At 42.5% G+C, this 22,527-nt stretch overlaps 1 protein-coding gene and 1 non-coding gene across 2 annotated transcripts; one reads left to right on the forward strand and one right to left on the reverse strand.

The window, feature by feature from the left end:
* The first annotated feature begins 410 nt into the window (after positions 1-410).
* On the forward strand, positions 411-16,046 carry LOC126100404 (endocuticle structural glycoprotein SgAbd-8-like). Its single transcript, XM_049910998.1, has 3 exons — positions 411-489; positions 8,499-8,635; positions 14,511-16,046. The coding sequence occupies exons 1-3, from the start codon at positions 481-483 to the stop codon at positions 14,779-14,781; spliced, it is 417 nt and encodes a 138-aa protein (XP_049766955.1). The 5' UTR covers positions 411-480; the 3' UTR covers positions 14,782-16,046.
* Positions 9,710-9,782, reverse strand: Trnaa-cgc (transfer RNA alanine (anticodon CGC)). Its single transcript has one exon. It is a non-coding gene; the product is annotated as a tRNA-Ala (tRNA).
* Positions 16,047-22,527: the final 6,481 nt, after the last annotated feature.

The following is a 22,527-nucleotide window of genomic DNA, read 5'->3' on the forward strand; positions in this document are numbered from 1 at the left end:
TATTCTATATTAGTACTTCTGACATCACTATTGCTAGCAATACAATTCGTGGAGCCAACGTGTGTGACGAGAACCGTTATGGTTACTGCTGCAAGAGCGACGAGGACGAGGTGATGAGGTAAGGATGCGCACGTCTCTGGAGAAAGGACCTCATCTCCCCACGCTCTACCCCTGACGCTGAGTGCTAGCAGCACACGCACACACACACACACACACACACACACACACACACACGGCACAGCAGCCGCCACCCAGAGTCGGCGTGCCTCCCTCCACAGCCACCGTGCCCGTGCCGGGACGTTTTTCAGCAGCTGTCCCCGCGCACCGCCGTCGTCTCCGCTGTGGGGGTGGGGTGGGGGGCGGAGCGGAGGATGCCCGCCGCACGGTATAAATACCCGGGGAAGCGCAGGGAACAGCATCAGTCGCCATCCGGTGATCCTACCTACAGTGGTCCTCACAGCACAACGAGCAGCAACAGCCATGAAGACGGTGCGTATGTGCGACGAGTGTTAGGAACGACTCAGTACTACATTCTCCGGTTAAGATTAACTTCGAACAACGTCGATATATATTACATAGTCTTCAACGGCGAGTGTCAATTTTAGTAACATCCTTTTCGGTAATAGGAAGGGTTATCCTGAAACACTAAAACAACTATAAAACAACAGTTTCGTCGTCCTGAAGTGGGTCGCTGCAGAGACGGTCGAAACGTCAGTTTTTTTGTTGTCTCCGTGTTCGGTACATCGCCGCCTAATCCACAAAAGGATTTCATGCAAAATACCCTTCTGTATAGCACCCGTACTTCTTTCGAGTTTTCATTACTTAAGTCTCCTTATGTTAGCTCCCTTGTAACTCGCCACACATTCAGTTCCTTAAAAATCGGCAGGAAACTTCCTACAGTTTGTCTTCGTAGTAACTGCAATGTCTCGCACAAATGATTGTGTTCATTAACCGGTGAACTTTCTGGTAGCAAATTGCAAGTACTCTCGCGGAATGGGAATGGCATTGGACTCGCATTCGGGGGGAGAGCTGTTCAAAACTCCGCCCGGTCTTCCACATTTAGCTTTCCTGCAAATTTTTCGTCGCTGAAAGTTTAAACCCTATGTCTTCTTGACATGTTACGTCGATCTAAGATCCTCTTCCAACATATTCTATCTCGAAACGTTAACTGAAAAAACAGTTATTTCTACTTCAGTAATCTGGAAAAGGAGCATTGTTTAATGACGCTTTAGAAAAAGGATATACTATTGGAACCCAATGCGAGTGAGAGGAAACAAAGTATTCACAATATACGACTTCTGAATCGCTTGTTACATGAACAGAAAGTATCAGGAAGTCTACTCTCGAAACAGACAATTCGTGGACTGTCATTGTTCTTGGGCGAGCATTGAGAACTGCAATGTTCTCGTCTGTCATCAGGATTAGATGGTAAATGTGCTACTGACAGAAGCTGTTCCATGTCTTCCCACCTGATTAGTACGAATATTTCCTATAAATCATAGTGGGCTAACAATGCAGGTCGACTAGATTTCTTCATGGACAGTATTAAGGATACGAAGTTAGAGATTTTCCTAAAGTTCTGACTGCTCGAATATTTTTCTTAAACTGTTCCAATCGGGATATCTTTTCGCAGTCTTCCTCAGACTACGTGCTCCAACTTCTTATAAGTCGACATTTAATTTTATTCCTAGTACTGGATTATGACGTGTCACAAACTAATTGCAGAAAAACATGGTTTCGTGTGTTAATAGCTTTCCTTTAAAAATCTCAGTCGAGATGCGCTAATACCATTGGCTAGAAACACAAGTTCCTGATTTTCGGTATCTAGTAAATTTATAATTTACTTAAGCATTATAGCACCTAGCAACGTGGCACGGTACTTTGAAGTAAGAGTCTCCGTAACTTCATCTGACCTTTCGGAGTGAAATTCTTCCAAACTGCTCTTAATTGCCGGGGCCTGAAAAGCAACGCGAAGAATATTAATCCGGCACGCTTATGATCAAAAGCAAAACTTGTCTGCAATACGAATGTTGGCTTAAACACGTGGCTCGCTCGTCCTGCAAGTGGTATGTTGTTGTCTTCCTCCGACCTTCGGATTGACTTAACCAGTCAGTTCAGTTACACCGGATGGTATAGTTTAGCATGGACTCAGGAATGCAGTGCAACGTGATAGTATTCACGCACATAAATCAAGGCTGAAGGTGAAAGAGGAAACCAGTAAAAAATATAATTGCCCGAGAGGGGTTTGAACTCTGTACCTTTGATTTTATGGTCTGACAGCGTTGTAGCCGCCTACAACACAGTAGCTATAGTTCCACACAACATGTATGTGACGCGATAGAAGGAAAACTTGAGGCCAAGATCCATTTACTGCTATATTTTCTATACTTAGAAGGGATGAGAAGAGCAGTTCTGCTTAGAGATTAGCTCCCATTTCAGCAACTGGCTGAGTCGTCAGGAGACTGCAAGGTGTAGAACGAAAGAAAGTATTCGTTCCTGGCCTCAAAGTGTGAACAGTCTATCAACTGGTGTTCTCAGATAGTTCAAATGGTTCTGATCACTATGGGAGTTGACATCTGAGGTAATCAGTCCCCTAGACTTAGAATTACTTAAACCTAACTAACCTAAGGACATCACACACAGCCATGCCCGAGGCAGGATTCGAACCTGCGACCGTCGCAGCAGCGCGGTTTCAGACTGAAGCGCCTAGAACCGCTCGGCTACAGTGGCCGGCCTGGCGTTCTCAGATTCGAGGTATAAGTTCACTTACCAGTAACGTTATATGGCGTGAAGTTACTCTAGAATGCTTACTGAAACATCCGCATTGAACATAACAGCGTGGTATGCTTATCTCAATGTGTGCAACGCTGACAAGTAATCTGAACAATTTCTTAGTTTCCACATTAAGAGGTTGATGATGAGAATCAGTGGGATCTCACAATGAGATTCAGAAGCCTGTACGGGCAGATGCCACTGAAGATAAGTATACGTGCAGATGTCTACACCGCGGAAGAAAAGTTGCGCAAAAGGAGCGAGAGTCGTTAAGAAACAAACAGCCGTCGGGTAGCACGTGCTCGAGCGTGTGGTAGCGGCGTACAGGTGACTGCTAATTGCGTGCGAAGTAGCCACGAGTCTTCTTGCGAAAGGCGGAGGGGGCCTCCAGGCGCCTTCCTCTCGCAAGAAGCGGCAGCACATGCGGCGGAGAGGGTGGAAAAGGGCCCTCCCAGATAGCATCTCCCCCGCTTGCGCCTGCTGCTGTTACGTGGGGACTGGGACGCGTCGCAATATGCTGACTTACAGCACCGTCCGACACTTAACTCTGTCCTCCATCGCTCGACTGCTGCTTCTTCTGTGAGTTCCCCTCTGTTCCACCTGTGCCACTTGTAGGAAAGGTAGGTGGAAGACATAGATGAAAACACGATTGAACGAGAGTTTTGACTGCATTAACAATCTCTTGATATGGAAGACGAAGTATATCATTTAGGACTGAGAATCAATGATAGATGTAAAAATACTTGTTTATTTAATGACATAGCGGACACTACTAGTAGTCTCTGTATGTCCATTTTTTTCAGAGATGGTTGCGGGACTCGGCTGTACGATACTGGATATCAAATCAAACACCTTTCTGCCGCCTAGTTTCCAAACTTATTTTATTTGGGTACCAGTTTCGGCGATGTACTAAGTCATCATCAGGTACCCACACGACGCTCAGGGGCCTGAAGATGGCGTAGTAAATCGCCGAAACTGGTACTCTGTCTTCAGGCCACGAATGGCCTACCGGGACCATGCGACCGCCGTGTCATCCTCCGAGGAGGATACGGATAGGAGGGGTGTGGGGTCAGCACTTCGCTCTCCCGGTCGTTATGATGGCATTCTTGACCGAACCCGCTACTATTCGGTCGAGTAGCTCCTCAATTGGCATCACGAGGCTGAGTGCCCACCGAAAAATGCCAGCAGCGCATGGCGGCCTAGATGGTCACCCATCCAAGTGCCGACCACGCCCGACTGCGCTTAACTTCGGTGATCTCACGGGAACCGGTGTATCCACTGCGGCAAGGCGCCGAAACTGGTAGCCAAATTAAATATGTTTAGAAACTGGACGGCAGAAAGGTGTTTGATTTAACTTCCAATACTAACAGTATCTTCAGATTTTCTACAGGTAATGCAGTTATTAAATTTTCAGGAACGTAAAACTGGGCACTTCACGAAACGCAGACATCCGTTCATTGGTTGCCTGCTTGAGAAAATGCAAAATATTTGCAAGGGAGACTAGTTACAAAATACTTGTGGAATATCCCGTAAAATAATGGTGAAGTGTATAGGATCAATACCAAATAAAAGTGAACCTATACAAATGAGGCAGAAAGTATAGTCACAGATTTGTTTACCTCACGTAATAGTGTCACGGAATGGCTTAAAGATCTGAACTGACGAAGTTTGAAGAAGAAGAAATCCAAAGTGGAGCTGGGTGATTCTTTACGACTAACCCATTTTCTTCACAGCTATATTTAACGATGCATTTCTTCAGGCTTTCCCGGCGAAGTGTTGACATGTTCGCCCACGATATTTCGACGGCGTGTTTCGCTGTCTTCTTTGCTGAATAAGTCACTGAGTCACGCCGTCGAAATATGGTGCGCTAACGTTATTAACAACCGGCAGAAGATTGCATTATTCAATATACTTAACTAGCTTATCCTGCAGCATGAAACGTAAAGTAAATTGTCATTTATTGCTACTTAGCTGTATAGTCTTCGTAACGTACATCTGCTCGTCAGACTTGTAACGTCGGTATTATGGAATCATTTATGTAGGTCAGCATTATGTACATGAACTGTAAAAAGTGCAGTGAAAAGGGGAAGTAAACGAGAGGATACGGGGAATCCCAGTACCGTGTACGATCTATTGCTGTATATTCGTACACACTTCTTTACTTCGATATTTTTCATGCTTACTCTGTATGAGAAATGAAATAAATTTTTGGCCATAGTAGAATGTAGTTTGGAAAATATGACCTACGTTAGAGGCCAGGTTACCAACCCAACAGGATTCCACTTCCGGTATCTAAGTTAAAATATGAACTAAAAAAGCCATTATGGATTAAATTACCATATGTGTGGCATCTGTTCTGTTGAACTTGTCTGACAGAACAGACAACACAAAATAATATATAACCAGTGCCGATGCACACTGCGTCCCAAATCTTGTGGCAATCAGACAAAGCTGCAAGCAATGACAATAATGGGTGCTGGACGCCACATGTGCAGTGTGTGACACCTTGAGAATTTGGGTAGAGCGGTAAGTATGTCTGGATAGCCAAGCAGTAAAGGCGACCGCTCACGAAAATGGCATATCCGGGATCGAGTCACCGTGCGGCTCATATTTTCATTTGTCGTCATTTAATTTCATTCAGTGCCCAGTTGTGGCTGAACTATGTATTTCTCTTTTAACAAAACATTTAAAAAATAGCATCCATCGAGTTGTTTTGATCACTCGGTGTGACGTCTGTTAAGACAAGCACAAATGAACACATGAAGCCCGGCGTTTGGCCTCACAAGGGCTGAGTGCACGCCACTTGTCAACAGCGTCCGGTTGACACAGACGGTCACCCTTCCAAGAGCTAGCCAAGACCGACACTGCTTAACTTCGGCGATATAACGGAAACCGGTGCTAACACAGCGCATCCAAAAGAAATATAATCCAGCACTTTGGTAGCCAATCAAGTCACAACGTCATAGCTTTGTTACCATATACAGATTCTCCGTCAGTGTGGAAGAGAGCGCTTCATCCTTTTAAACGTGAAACCAGTGAAGTGACTGATGTGAATGAGGAAAGGCAGGTGACTAAAGTTTAGGGCCTTTCACCGTTTCAAGTGCGATAGGGTGCAGAGAGCAAGACCGCGAGCCAACGCGCATAATTCAGGATGTCCCCTTGGCTGCCCCACAGGCCAGAATGAGCCAAGTGACCGTGAAACCTGGATGGAGAGGGAAAGCTACGCTCTCGTCTTCTTCTGGAGTGATGGCGAGCTACGATGTACTGCGATGTATTTTGCCTGCTCATGAATCATGTCCATGTAAGACAGGATTGTAGGCATAAGAGATAAAAGATGAATTTCGACAGGATATGCACATTGAATACGCTCCCCTAGAGCCTGAACATAAAACACTGAATATGGGGCAACATCTCTTTTACACAAATTGTCACTGGGAGATTTGCGTTGTTATAGAAGACGTAGTGCTAAGGTTTCACAAGAGAAAAAATAATAAAGTACATTATTCAGAAATCTTTATCATCAAATATATATATGTCATCAGAAAAGAGTGAAACGTCAGAAATGTATCGCCTCATATGAGTCTAGAAAAATTAAAGATGCTGCTTTATTTATATGGCGACAGTATTTGCATAGATGTTATGAAAAGAACGAAACTGTTGAATAGTGAATAGGCTCCCAATTACTACTTAAGCACCGTCCGCTATGAATTACTTGTGTACCATTAGGGCAAATAAAACTAGCAAGCAAACAATTAAGTGACGTTCCATTAGTTGGTCCAGTTTTAGTAACAATTTTTTTCAGTGTTACTGATAGTTATCTGTAATTTTTATTGCCTGTTCCGTCACTCACACATTAAAAGGAATTGAGGACAGTATACAAAAATTAAGTCTATGATATGCTTATTTCCTAAGACTCTATTCATTACTGATACTGAAGATCCAGGCAGCAAACCTGTATGGGAGAAATTTTCAGACTGCTTGATGCCCGGAGGAAGGGTGGAGTGGTGCAGGATTGAGCAGTGAAAAGGGGTGGGGGGTTGTGATATGGATAGACCGGTAAGGAGGAACATAGTTTTTGTGCAGTAACAGTACATTTCCGACAGCAATGTATGTCTATCAAGAATGAAACTTTCACCCTACAGTAGAGTGTGCGAAGAGACTGACACTCGGCACCTCTGCCTTTCGTGGGGAAGTGTTCTACCGACTAAGCTACCCAGACAAGAGATAGGACCCGTACTCACAGCTTTGATTCCGTCGCTACCTGTATATATATATATTTTATTTTCGTGGTTGCCTAGTTTCTCTCGATTATTGGTGTACTAAATGTACCTTCTCGTGGCCAAACACGTAAATGGAATGAAGGTGGCTATATTGTCCTTGTATATAACTTCTGTGGGAATTTCCGTTATTGTTTTCATGAACAGGGCTGTTGTGAGGCAATGCATCAAAATTTCATAGTCTATTTCTTTCGTTTAAGCCAACCCCAGTGCTTGAGTATTTCGACATTCAGCACTGGTCGAGTCAGTTCGGCAGATACAAGGAGGTACAAAGCAACCATTTCTAGCAATTTTAAGCAGCCCGTGAAAATATAATAAAGATTGGGTTGTGATATTTGGAAATTTTTTGGACGATTTGGCCCGTTTTTATGAGACCAACACAGTGCTCTTCACAAAAATGGAGACTTACACATACCTACGCTTGTCAGTATTGAGCAACTGCTTTTTAGAACTCGCTCTCTGGGAAACGATCCTTACGGATCCTGGATCCAAAACACAGACACGCTATTTCGAAGGGGGTGATGCGGCAGATCGGTGAAAGTGGGAAGAGAGGGTCACGATCGTTGGAACTGGAGCATTTCGGGCTACGCTGGGATTGCTCCCGGAAGCAGTAGCGAGAAATCGTAGCAGCATCTCAACAATCCTGTGGGCGACGTCGTGAATGAAGGCCGGCCTGAAATGCAACCTCAGCCGTAGAGAGACAATGTCACGTGCTACGACCTGAATACGTTTAACGCACGAGCGGCTCTGTCTCGCCAATTAGTACGCAAATCACTTGTGCTACTTACGTCTGCTCCTCACCGTTACTCTTGCTCCCAAACAAAGCGCTTCGAGCGGGCGTGTCGTCATCAGGAGCACGTGTGTCCTGCAGGCACTTCCAGCAATGTGTGTGTCATCGCGTGGGTTGAGCCACACCCTGCGGTACACCACGTCGTAAATACGTGTTGCCTTCGGTGTTTACGCAATGAGACTTCCCCTTAACTTCGCACATAGTCATATGTAAGAGTTCGCAGCAAACGTTTTCCCCTTATCAAAACAAATTTCCAATACGCTGGAGTTCAAGTAATGATGACAATAACATTCCGAGAGAATGATATCATCTGCAAACTCAGTAATTATATCCTATAATGTAGTTCGTAAATCCAGGTAACAACCTGCTACGTTTCTAATCTCACACAATACTTTCAACAAATCTGTTATTTATTGAAAGACGTAAGAGAGCTGACATTATTCGTGCAGATATCGAAATCAGATTTGGTCGTCACTGAAACGTTGACATTTCAAGCTTATTGGAAAGTGGTTTTCTCCCCGAATAGATAAGCCATTACTAAGAACCGCTGGGTTCTGTGTTCTCCGCATTCTTTAGACATGGAGAGGAGTTACGAATTTTCAGCTCGTCGTGTATTATGGTGTCATAGGAAAGTAATGTTGATTGTTTGATTATTACAGGTCGCAGTCCTGATGATGGTCGTCGTTTCGGCGGTGGTCGCTAGGCCACAGGCCCCTAGCGGACAGAACACGTCACCAATCCCGATCATCAGCTATGTCAACGAGGGTGTCAACTTTGACGGTTCCTACAAATGGAGGTACATACAGTTTTTCATCTTATATTCTAATCTATGGTGGTGGGTTACAAAAACCGGACACCACAACCAACAGCTAATTAAAAATCAGTATTCAGACTGCCTTAATGGGACCAACCATAACTTCGCCTCCAGTGCAAACCAGCGAACCTCAGAGTAGCACTTACACCCAAGGTCCCCCAACTATGTTTTGATTTATTATAAACCTAGCCCCGTCTTGCATTTGTGTCCCTTTGCTGTCCCCTCTGTTCCAATAACAGATATTAACAGGTGTCTTTTCATATGTCCTCTAGGCTTATTCCTTCTTTGGGTCAATGTTCTACACATATTCCTCTCCTGTCAATTTCTGAGAAGAAAATTATGAAATTGCCGTAGCAATAGAACATTTAACGCAATCTTTGCATGCAAATTTAATTCTCAACGAATTTTAAAGAACCACGAGATAATAACCGGTATAGGGAAACCATTAACGTGAATGTCGTCAAACCCCTCCAGTCCATGCCTTTCTCAAAGGCTGCTTGTGTTTTGGACAAGCCTGTACCTCCATACATACCCATAACTTGATACATAGTTTTAATTCCTACTAACATTTCAATACAAGCGACTGAAATTAGCCTCTAGACGTCAGACATTAGATGTTTCTTATTATTAATTTTTGCGTTAATCTCCAGAGTATTCTATACAATGACTGCAGAAGATGTATATGTGGAATGTTCTATCGTGCAATGGCTAAGCTGTATATGTGGAATGTTCTAACGCCGGCTTTGCACAGTAAGATAAATGCAATAAATAGCAATCTGTAGTATAAAGTCTTTCAGACTTTACTTTTATACACAGTGGTCAGAGACAATCTGAAGAGCTTGTTAGGTTGTTGCAGAGTAGGTTACACTGAGAAATAATTTTTAAGGAGGAGGAGATTAGTGTTTAACGTCCCGTCGACAACGAGGTCATTAGAGACGGAGCGCAAGCTCGGGTGAGGGGAGGATGGGGCAGGAAATCGGCCGTGCCCTTTCAAAGGAACCATCCCGGCATTTGCCTGATGCGATTTAGGGAAATCACGGAAAACCTAAATCAGGATGGCCGGAGACGGGATTGAACCGTCGTCCTCCCGAATGCGAGTCCAGTGCGCTAACCACTGCGCCACCTCGCTCGGTAAATTTTTAAGAAAACATTCAGTACGTTGCGCTTTTTTCGATTTAATTAGCATAGAAGTTAGCTAGTGAGGCAGCTGTCCGAGCAAATTGAAGCGGACCGTCAGATAAAATTAGCGTCAGTTGTTCTTATAGCGTAGATAGTAGCGATAAAGACTGCTCAGCGTTTGGCTCGGGTTCGATACCAACTACCGATCCACGTCCATTATTTGTATCGTTTTATTGTTCGGTTTTAGGGAACAAAATGAATAACACGTTTTGCGGTGCCGTATCTAGCTGATTGGCTAACTTCAATGCTAATTAAGCAGGTAGCCAGTATTACAGTGCAATGTATTTAACAAGCAGAGGCCGTAGATAACTAATGTCTTTGTAACTCCATGCGCGGTTCGCAAGACTCTAAACATGTTGGGCTAGCTGGAGTACAATGATGCGCAGACGGCGTTTGTAAGAGATAGTGTGCAGACGTGACCCAGAGAAAGTCCAGCGGTCAGAGAACGTTTGCAGAGGTCACCTTCTGGCAGCGAACAGCTGGTGAGTCAGTCTGCTACGCGTATTGTACACCCGTCGCACTTTCTCCAGTTTAACGGCTCTACCGCTCGTAAAGACTCCCGCCATGGTGCGTGCTATCTACATTTTCCTCCGACAAGGGAAGCGCAGTTAATTCGCATTTCGGTGCACTGTCAATTAGTACAGCACATCTTAGGTTAAACATAAGGTTGCCAGAACCTTGTAGAAACAGCTGCAACCTTCAGGAAAACGTATTCTCAAAAGTATGTGGAAAATTGTCGTAAATTCATTCCATGAACTGATCACTGGACACTCAAAGCGCTCCCATCACTTTCATTCTTCTGAAGGATGAAGTTTACATGACTCATTTATGTTTCACAAAACAGGGCCCATCATGAACAATACATTAGAAGTCTTAGGCAGATCATCTCTCTGCTCAAATACTGCTCTGCCAATCTATTGTACGAGCTGAGGTTGGACTGAATAAGGCTCGGAACCTGCAGGTCCATGCTTACGTACTTCATGAATGCTTTCGTTAAGACAGGTACAGCCGGTTCCATTCGGAAGAACGCAGCGAGTGAATGACATATAACGGTTTATCCTAGCACATATATTTCAAAGATAACTGGATCTATCCACTTTACTTAACTGAATAGTAGCAGATCTAAGCAACGTGAGCACTGTTTTTTAAATGATCATTCCACTGCATCCGTTGTGCACTACTACGCAGGCAGAGAATATGAAATTATATTAATCGCAATGTGTCTTACAGCAGGATCTTGTTATGTTCAGCATTGTCTTGTCATGTATAACATACCAATAAAAGGCAGGTTTACGAAATTCGTCTCTTAAAGTAAGTTGCAAGCAAAGAAATGGTCGTCAGATCAGCCGAATTATCTGTCTCCTACAAACAGTTAACAGCAGTAACACCCCGTCTTGTTCTGGAGAAATGCGAAGTACGAGTTTCAGTATTTAAAAGTAATTACTGGACTAAAACTCATGTCATTAATAAATCTTCCTTAATGGAAAGCTGCCTAATTGTATAATAACTAGCGATTTAAGGCTCCACAAATCGGATAGCCAGCGAGACAACTCTCATAATGCTTGACATTTCTCACTCATACTGCCAGTATGACATCGCCGTAAGGTGGGTTGCCTGCACACCGGGGATGCCACTCCGTTACCAGTCGTTGTACTAACGTTATAATCTCAGCCCAGGCTGCATCAATCACATTTCGGTGCACAAATGCACGTCATTTAAGTTATTTAATTCACTTCTTTCTTTTGCAGCGTACCATTTACCGTTCCCCTTATGCCATTCTGGAGCTCTGATGATTGGCATTATTTACTTGATTTAATATCTCGCGAACTTATACCACTCCACGTCATTCGGTTCTTCAAGCCTGCCCGTGAATGTTGCTTCTTCGTGTTTTGTTAACGTTTCATAGGGAGTATATAGAGATTAGGAATGCAGTTGCTCATTCAAGGTGTTTGTTCCGTTGAAGAGGAATCAATGGCAATAAAATATCAAATACAACTGAAAAACTAACCAACTGGCAGAATTCATGTAGATGTAGAGATTAATGTATTATTTCTTGTACTTTTAGTGGTATTAAATACATTTTTGTCGTTGTTAGTCCCGCCTCATAGTCCAGGCAACTCTGCGGACTTGATCTTCATAAGATCAAACGTAGATCATTTTTCAATAATATGCGTGGTAATGGGAAAAAAAAACAGTTTACATCAAAACAAGTCAATGCATGGTTGCCATTGGAATAAGAAGTCTTGCCGCTTGCGATTCTCAACTTGTCTAAGCACTAACCGTGTTGCATCACCCGTAAACCTTGAAATAGTCTTGCTCATCGACGTCCACGTGTACTTGCGTCACGAGCCACTATATCTGTTTCTTCTAGTCAGCTTTGTGTCATAAAGAGCTCCGAGCAGTTAATCTTTCTGTAGTTTTCAGTACTGGATGGTCCAAATTTTTAAACCTCCTGTTGGACGAAAATCATTAAAAGAAGACTTTTGATAAAAAACTTTTCCTTAAAAACTCAGTTGTTTATTCAATAAAATCTGTGTATACTGCCAGATCCATTAGATAGATCAGCCCATTGCATTTCTGCAAGTACGCAGAGACAGTTCATGTATTCAGTAGCTATCCAGAGTTCGTAGCGAATGAGTGTCACAGCGATTACGTAACATATACCACATTGAACATATTTTGATGACGACATTGTGAATCCAAACCCATTTTAATAGCCCTCTGTGAAAGCTAATAAAGCAGCCAGTAACTTTTTCGCTCTTGTACTTCATTAATTAGCGCGAGAGTTTATTTCTCTAACGACATTCTATTACTATGATGTTGTCACTCCACATCTTCTTAGCTCTTGAGCACAGAACGTCTCGAATGAACTGTTTTTATTTTCAGTTCATGATTTCGGTTAGACCTGATTCCCGACTACAGTGCTAGTTTCAACTACCAAGCGTGTTTACTTGATAATTATCCCAGCATACGGTATAATTACTCCGTTTCTCTCGGTTTTTGATTAATAAACTTTAATGTAGTTCTTCGTATTTAGTACAAAGCCTAAGCGAAGGAGTGTTTCGAATTATTTAACGTGTGAATTGACACATTCACATTACATGTGCAAAGAGTTTGTTTAGCAGATGGAACAGTTAGTTCCGTCCTAGCGGTTTTCCAGCCAACCTTACCATGACGTAGGTGTTGCTCAAAGGTATTTCGCAGCACTAATTTTGATTGACGGCACTGTCTTCTTTATCTGATTTTATGGTATACAACTCCTCGTTGGTGCAGTTCTGAGTCTCGTTTAATAAACTGCGAAAGGGTCACGACAGCGAAAACTATGCATTGTAGGAAATCAATGTAGCTAGCAACTTCGTGTTTCTACGTAGATGTATGCATGCAGAGAAGCTATGTTACTGAAATGAGCCATACACGAAGTCTTGTTAGATTATACCCATAGAACATTATGCAAACATGGCACTGTAGCTTTACACCACTTTTGACATTGTATCTTAACAAATTTCATTTACGAAGATGTTTCACTACCAGTTTTGGATTCCCAGCGTTTGTCTGAGATTATCCAACACTAACTAAGCAATTCTCTTCCTTTGGTTCCTGTGCAAAAACGACGGTGGTTGCTAAGAGTAAGAAGAAATGACGCGAACACGGACTCGTTCTGTACCCTTCCCTGCCTCATCTCACGCGATGCCTGAGTACGTATCAATGATTGTTCTGTTTATTCTAGCAACTTTACATCACTGAAGATATTCCAGCATTCGACGCAGCAGTATATTACACTTATGTATTAACCATATGTGACGATGTGTCCATTTTACATTAAACCATAGGTTACATTACCGTCGTACCTTATCACATACCATCGCCGTAACGATTTTTCGACTTCTTGCACTTTTCCTCGTTTATCAGTGACTACTTATCGGTACGAATGCATTTATTTGTTTATAAAAAATATGTTTCAAATGGCTCTGAGCACTATCGGACTTATCTTCTGAGGCCATCAGTCACCTAGAACTTACAACAACTTAAGCCTAACCAACCTAAGGACATCACAAACATCCATGCCCGAGGCAGGATTCGAACCTACGACCGTAGCGGTCGTGCGGTTCCAGACTGTAACTACTAGAACCGCTCGGCCACTCCAGCCGGCATTTGTTTATCCTTTGCATTAGATGCCAGTTACAATGGACTATATGACCGAGTACTGGTGTGGCAAGTAAATATCTCACACGTATCTCACGGTTTACAACAAGATCTCTTTTAAAAAATGAGTAAAGCGAGTCTCTTATTCACCTTTCTGTGCAGCTATTAGTCGACCACTATATTATTGCTTATCGTGAGTTTTTATCGTAATATTTCACGAGGATACGCTGAAACGTTTGACGGCTTCAAATCGTTTTCCTTAGCCACAACGGTACTTGTTTAATGTAAGGTCACCGCGTGGTTCTGATAACGGACACGCGGGACCAAGTGAAATAGCATCGTGGTCTGGTAGTACGGCGGTGGTGGCGTTGCTAACAACGAAACACACAAATATTCTCTCTGTCTGTCTCTGCCTCACACACACACACACACACACACACACACAGTGAAAAAGATAATTTTGCGCTATAATTTCTGCACTTGTCACAACTATATCGTTAATACGCCTGAATAATGTGAGTCGACCCTGTTGCAGCTACGAGACGGGCAACGAGATCCGCGCCCAGGAGGAGGGCTACCTGAAGAACGCCGGCAACCCTGAGACCGAGGGCCAGGCGGCGCAGGGCTCTTACTCTTACACGGCGCCCGACGGCACACGCATCGAGCTGACGTACACGGCCGACGAGAACGGCTTCGTTCCCCAAGGAGCCCACCTGCCCACGCCGCCACCCATCCCTGAGGCTATCCAGCGCGCCCTCGACTTCATCGCCAGCCAGCCGCCGCAGCCCGAGGACAACCAGCAGTAGACCGTCCGGGACGCTGAACACACACATACACACTCCCCCGACTTCGGACCGAACAGCGCTTGACACGTGAAGCTTCTCCGCGCCGCTCTTTTGCCAGACACTCCGTCGCCGCCCGAGTATAAATACTTCCTCGCTCATGCGACTGCATCCCACTAACACGAAAGGACACTTCCTTTACTTACGTAGTCCGTAACGCGAAGAATTCTCGCATGTCCCAAGTCTAAAGCTGCATCCGTCAGGCAAAGTAGCAGCACGGAGAAACATTGAGACGCTTCTTGCGGCCGCCTGGCGATCTAAAACAATAAACTCACAACATATAAAGAGCAGTTGATTCACCACCCAGCACGTGTTGCTTACTCACAAACAACTCGCTCTATAAGGAAAACCCATAGCCGTAAATAGCTCTTGGACTCAGTACTGTGCAACAAAACAGAATCATCAAAATTACTGTAGAGTTCTATGGTACCAGCGTGTAATAGCTCTTGTCTCCAAGCAAACTTCATCTGTATTGGGAATGACCGACAGTTGTGTCACAGTTGGTGTTTGGGTACTGGGAAACATTAAAGAAACAGCCCTTCCAGTAAGTTGTCCAATAACAAGTTGTTCTGCGGCTTGTTAGATGGCTCAGTGCCATGCCACAGTACGATTCCAGCATTGACAAAAGCCACAGCCGTAATGTCCAAGGTCTCGCCCGCACAACTCATCGGCATGCTGGGTAGAGCGCGCCGGCAGCGATGTGTCGCCTGTGTCACTATGGAAATCCTCCACGCGACGCCCGACATTTTCGCACGAAATATATCGCCGCGAACGTCCTGTGGAATTGGCAACTGGACGGGCGTCTCCGTGGCGCAGATTCCGTATTCCGGTGGCGTCCCACGTCTCCAAGGCTAGACTCGATGCGACGCTGACGTGACCTTTCTGTTTCTGTACGTTTCAGTACAGCTACTGTCACATGAAAATCGCCTCGCCGACAGGCTGCCGTAGTAGCGTCTCCGTGTCAATAGGACTACTGTGCATATTTGTATACACACCGTACTTAAAGGACCATTTTCAGGTTCCCATACTGCCACGTATCGCTCCACGTATCTATGTTTTGTATGTATTTAATTGTGTATTCATTTTACTGGGTAGTCTTACCCTTTCCTTGCTTCGGAAGAAGTGGCGACAACCGAAGCAGTCGCCGTCTTCAATGCCATTACTCATGTTTTATATCCTATATGCTACTGTATCATCGATGGTATGCGCAATAAAAAGTTTTAAACAAATTTTCACATTTGTTTCAATTTATTCCCTTTTGTCTTAGAGGTATTAAGCAACAATATTTGTAAAAATTTAGAAGGACGATTTTACTGTTTCTCTAAACACTTTCCTGAATTCTGATCACTGAGTCGCACCCTCTAGCTGTCATAAAATGAGATTAATAAGTACTCCGAATATCACTGACATCAGATACCAGCTGAAGAATCCATATAACTTTCCTCTACAGCAATACTTGTATTCGTAAGCATCATCTATCTCTAAAGGCTGCCGTAAGAATTATTAATATAAATGACATCTGCACTCTTCCAGAACGTTTGTAATGGGATTTATTTAAATCACTCCTTCTTTTTTTTAAATGATTCCATTTTTTGTTCTTTCTTGAGCAGGACTATTATACGACGACCTACTGTGGCCATTTCGCTCATAATACATGATTACAGCACGAGTGCTCACATGTAAAACGCTAAAAAAACCAGAGGTAATACAAAACCAGTCAGATTAATTTCCATACCTACTTGTTTCACTCAGTCACTCAGAAATAACTACACCCCTCTAACGGATTTTTGCCAGTTGTCGTGTCTATCGATACAGACAATACGAGATCTTAGCCTCAGAATTGCTGTACCCCTATTTTTCTTCTTTATTATTTAACTTTGCCTGTAGCAAACTTCCAACTTAAAATCTGTTGGATATTTTGCAGGCAACAACGACAGTGTTTCGACACAAGTGGCAAATTAAGAATATGTTTTTCCTATTTGTCCTTAAGAGGATTTTCTGCTTAACACCAGATCGTGAACTTCTATACACAGATACAGGTCCAGTTATTACTAAATGATTTCGTATTATCTATAGAATTTCGTTGGAAATGTTCGTAGATACTTCTTGTAAATATTGAGCAGCAAAATATGCTTTGAACAGAATTTAGCATAAAACAGCCATCTGGAGAGCGATGATGATGCACATAATTTGTATTTCATTGTATTCACTGCACAACTTTTTGCATAGAATTAACTGTTTCGACTATGCAATACCCATCCTCAGACTCTGTAAAAGAGCGTTAATTATTACTAACAACTTCAAGACATTAAAAGCAAATGGCAGAACTCATAGCAAAAACACAGTATAACTCTCATCAATCTTAGCATTCGTTGCCGTATGCATGCATAACGTACAAATGAAGATACAAAGTAATTTAAAGTAAGTTAATTTAAACGTGCGGTTCTCTAAAATGTTTTGAGTTGCATATAAGAAAATGAGATTTTTAAAAAATATTTACTCATACGAAAAATGTAGATTGATGTTATTCAATTCTTTCCTGTAATTAGTTTTTATTTTTGAACTTATTAAATTCTGACCAGTTGAAACACTCAGAAGACGAATACATTTTTCATGTGAGTATACATTTTTTTTTTAATCTTGCTTTCTTATGTGTAACTGAGCGTCTTTTAAAGAATTGCTCTTTCACATTAACTTCCATTTACGTATTGTGTATTTTAATTTGTACGTTATGCATGCATTAACTCTCTCTCTAGGATCGTTTTGATTCCTGTATATCTGAAGCATGAATGGTAGTTTTGACTAGTGCTATTTTTACATGTTATGACTTCCTGCAGAGAGGGAGAATAAGAAGTATACTGTGTTTCTCTTATAACTTCTGTCATTTGTTTTAAAGTAGTAGTCAGTAATCTACTTCTTATTTGTGTTGTAGAGTCTGAAGATAGCTATCACATAACCTACACTTATCATTCTATTCAAAAAGCTGTTCTATTAAGACAATTAAATAAAAATATGCTTTCATCTCGCACATTGTGACATATTTTCACTGGAAGAACGTTCAGGGGAACAGGCGCACACAATTTTATCGAAACGCACACGCAGAGACACACACACACACCCAACCAACCACCCACACAAAAACACACACACACACAAATGGTCTTTGTTTCGAACCGCTTGGTCAGTACGCTCCACTATAGTGCATCTAAGATAAGAGCGCAGTATGAAACTTCCTTGACTAAGTTATTTTGTACACCTACACAATAAACGCGTAATACGTTATTTGAAACTGATCATTCGGTATTTCTCTTAGGAATTCAATTGCTAAGCATCTAATTTTTTTAGCATATGGCTGTTTGTGTACATCGTATTTAGCTCTCCATGTGATTATCAGTGATGTTTGCATTTTTCCAGCGATAGAGTCATCACTCTGTACAGCATCTATGCGCAGCCTTGGGAAATACGTCAGCTTAAGTCTGTACTGACTCATCTCTTGGTGCATAATAACAGTGGGTCAAGAACACGACACTGGCAGGTGGCTAGGACAAACAGATACGCGAAGGGGAAATCGCTACGTAACATGTTTCATTGCAGCATCAGTTGACGCAAAAGTTAACTCCATACAAACGTTTTACAGTCTACTTTTATGAGAAAAGGACATTAGAAAAACAGCTGGTTTTGAAGTACATTCGTTTCACTAAGAAAATCTGTAACAAAGAACGACAGACAGTAATAACACACGGCGGCAAAGGGAAACGTTAATTTTCTCCCTTAACCTCTCCGTGCCCTCTTATGAAAAATGAATTGCGATACTGGAAATGCTTTTTTACTTTCTGAGACCACTGATGCATACAAGACATTCGTTTGGACTGTTAATATGAATGAAGTATACGTACATATTAAGAAAGTAAGCTATGTTTATAACCCGCTGTGGTTAGATAACGGAGGCACAGAAGATGAGTGATATGTCATTTAAGTGGATTAATGATTCTTGTTGTCACTTTTGTGTTATAGATTAATGGACGCACGATGCGAGCTATTACGGGTAAGTTAGTTTCACAGAAGATAACTCATCTAGGCTCTAGCGACATTCGTTCCCGTGCACTCTGCTTTTGAAGTTTGGATTGTAACAAACACTTACACGCTATCAGCCTGCAGTGTGCTAGTTCATCACTGAGCCATTGTGACGCACACTAATGGAAATAATTAAAACGAAGCAAATGGCGCACTTATACGAAAGGAAATTTGTTCCTAAGCACTAGTTAGAAACACACCTCTCTAATGTTGTAGAGAAGAAGACTTCTGTGGCAGCACCACCTTCGAAATCACCTGAATTACGGTGTGTCTTTGAACATATAAATAAATAAATATAATTCTTGAGTCATCAGTACTATTAATGGTGTGATGCGAGCTGTCATGACGTCCTCTCCTGGGCTAATCTGTTCATTTCAGAGCGGCACTTGCACGAAAAGTGCTCAATTATATTCCAATCTCTGTCTTTCCCAACAGTTCTTATTCTCTACAGTCCCCTCTAGTACCACGGAAGTTATTCCTCGATTCATTAATACATGTTCAATGAAAAGTTTGTGAATCTCCTGCAGACTTTGACTTGGTAGAAACGGAAAAGTACCTTGATGAGTTCTAGTCTTTTGAATCTGGTGTCAAGACTGTCTCCACACATTAGGCCGATTTTAGAGATGAAATTGTGTAGAACCGCGTCGGTGATAATGGTTCTCCGAACGAGTGAAACAAGGCGGTAATCGAGTGATGCACTTCTGAAGTACACTGAGAAACACTAGCCTTTTGCGATGGAATAGCAACAGCTCCCTAGAAGCCAAGTGCAGCTAGACGTGGCCTATAAGCAAATTAGAATCACTGCATGCTGTTGTTACCTTTTATTGACAACCATCTCAGTTACATTCATCGCGATCGACGAATTTACAGGACAGAACTACATAATCTCTAGCAGCATACTGCCAAGACAGTAATTTCGGGGTTACTACACTACCAATATTTATACTCAAACCACTGTGAAGTGCATGGCAAGAGTGTCATCATGAACAGTGATTCGATTTAGAACTCCCGCGTACGTAATATTTTACGTCTCACTACTGAGGTCAGAGGCAAATTGTTCACTGCAGCGAACGTTACGTTTATGATGGTTCTAAGAGATATTTTCTGTGTACAGACCTATATGTATATAAAGAACGGTATCATGAAAACGAGGAAAGCTGTTATGATGAACTTTTATTTAGAGACAGCCACGGGACCACATTAAATTAAAGGAAAGCTCCATGGCGTCAAATACGTAATTGTTTTTAGTTGCAGAATCTGTCACAGATTTTGTAAGTAAAAATTTACGTTTTTGACATCATGGAACGCTCTTTTAATGTGATATAATGTTAAGCTCTCACTTGAAGATGATCGCCTAACAGAAGCTTGTTGTTCATGAACTACAATACAGCGTGTTTAGCTGATATAGGTACAAGAGAAGAGGCTGAATAGAGGACAAAGAAAGAAACTTCAAAAACACCTTCGAGGTCTTCACTTTGATAGTGATGATGTGGTGCAAGCAGAGGAGAAGTTGTGATTCTGTGAACACATCCAAACATCCTCCTGTCTCGGTATCAAAACGTGGTCTCTAGTTGAGAGAAATGTGTTTGTCATCGGGGTGAATATGTTGGGAAATAAATATGTTGTCATGAAACATAAAGATGTAGAATGTTAATACGAATTAGTTTCTTTAAAAAGTTTTAAGAGATTTCACACGCTTTTGTAAATGCAGCATAGCTGTAGCAAGTGGAGCATATCTAAAAAGAGTAATTTGTTGACAGTGAATGTAAATGTAAACATTAGGAAGCCTTTTATGAATGCGTTCGTTTATAGTGTAGCCTTGTACGGAAGTGAAAAGTGGACGATAAAGAAGTTCACGGAGGAAGAGAATAGATGATTTTTTAATTTGATAGTACAGGAGAGTGTTGCAGTTATGGTTGTATAATGAGTGGAGAGGTAATGAATCGAAGAGGGAAATAAAAGCCAACTTTGGCACAACTTCGTTAAGAGAACAGATCGGTTGATAGGAAATATTCTGAGAAATGAAACAATTTAGTATATTATGTAACATAAGAATAATAAAAGGGAGTGTGGAGAGTATAGGCTGGTTACAGTAAGAAAGTTCAAATGGATGTTAGTTGCGGTAATCATGCGAGATGAAGAGACTTCCACAGGACAGTGAGATGTTCCAGACCAATCCTAGAACTCTAGGTCACAGCAATAAATACAGTGAGGTGACGAAAGTCATGCGATAGCGATATGTTCATATACAGATGGCAGTAGTATCGCGTACGCCAGGTATAAAAGGACAGTGCATTGGAGGATCAGGCATTTGTACTCAAGTGATTCATGTGAAGAGGTTCCCTACATCATTATGGTCGAGCGATGGGAATTGACATACTTCGAGCGCGGCATAATGATGATGATGATGTTTGGTTTGTTGGCCGCTCAACTGGGCGGTTATCAGCGCCTGTACAAATTCCCAACCTTGCTCAGTCCAATCTCGCCACTTTCGTGAATAATGATGAAGTGATGAGGACAACACAAACACCCAGTCATTTCGAGGCAGGAGAAAGTCCCTGACTCCGCCGGGAATCGAACCCGGGACCCCGTGCTCGGGAAGCGAGACCACGAGCTGCGGACTTGAACGCGGAATGTTGGTTGTATATAGACCCAATGGATATTCAATTTCGGAAATCTTTTTGGAGTTCAATATTCCAAGATCCACAGTGTGCCGAGAGTACTTAGTTTCAGGCATTACCTATCACCATGGGCAACACAGTGGCCGATGGCCTTCCCCTTACGAGCGACTGCAGCGGAGTTTGCGTAGGGTTGTTAGTGCTAATTGAAAAGCAACACTGCGTGGAACAAACGCGGAAATCAATGGTGCACGTACGACTAACGTATCGGTTAGGACAGTCCGGCGAAATTGAAAGTAAATTGGCGATGGCAGCACACGACCGACGAGACAGCACGACATTGCTTGTAGCGCCACTCTTCGGCTGGTGACCGTATCGATTGGATCCAGACGACTGGAAAACTGTGGCTTTGTCATAAGTGTTCCGAGAGCTGTTGGTAAGAGCTCATAGTAGGTTTGAGTGTGGCGCAGACCCCACGAAATCATTATTCCAAGTTGTCATCAAACCACTGTGGAAAATGGTGGTGGCTGCGTTTACACGGAATGGACTGAGCCGTCTGGTTTGACCGGTTATGTTGCGCTGCTTGGAGACCATTTGAAGCCGTTCACGGACTTCATGTTCTCAAACGCCAGGTCACAATTGTTCGGATTGGTTTAACGAACATTCTGGACAGTTAGAGCGAATCGCCAGACATGAATCCCATCGAACATTTCTGAGGCACTATCGAGCGGTCAGATTGTGCACAATGTCCTACAACGGCGACATTTTCATAATTATGGACTGCTATAGAGGCAGTATGGATCAGTATTTCAGCAGGGACCTTCGAACAACTTAAGTTTTTTTGAAACATTTTTCTCGTCTGTATTGGAAGTCAGCGGTTCTGTTAAAATCTGTATATACAGGGTGATCAAAAAGTCAGTATAAATTTGAAAACTGAATAAATCACGGAATAATGTACATAGAGAGGTAAAAATTGACACACATGCTTGGAATGACATGGGGTTTTATTAGAACAAAA

The sequence above is a fragment of the Schistocerca cancellata genome, chromosome 9, assembly GCF_023864275.1.
Source record: "Schistocerca cancellata isolate TAMUIC-IGC-003103 chromosome 9, iqSchCanc2.1, whole genome shotgun sequence".
Taxonomy (NCBI): Eukaryota; Metazoa; Arthropoda; class Insecta; order Orthoptera; family Acrididae; genus Schistocerca; species Schistocerca cancellata.

What these genes read in the sequence shown, in the direction of transcription:
- LOC126100404 (XM_049910998.1), top strand. An exon ending in GACGGTTCCTACAAATGGAG is followed by an intron (nt 8,636 to 14,510) that starts GTACATACAGTT and finishes ACCCTGTTGCAG; the next exon opens with CTACGAGACGGGCAACGAGA.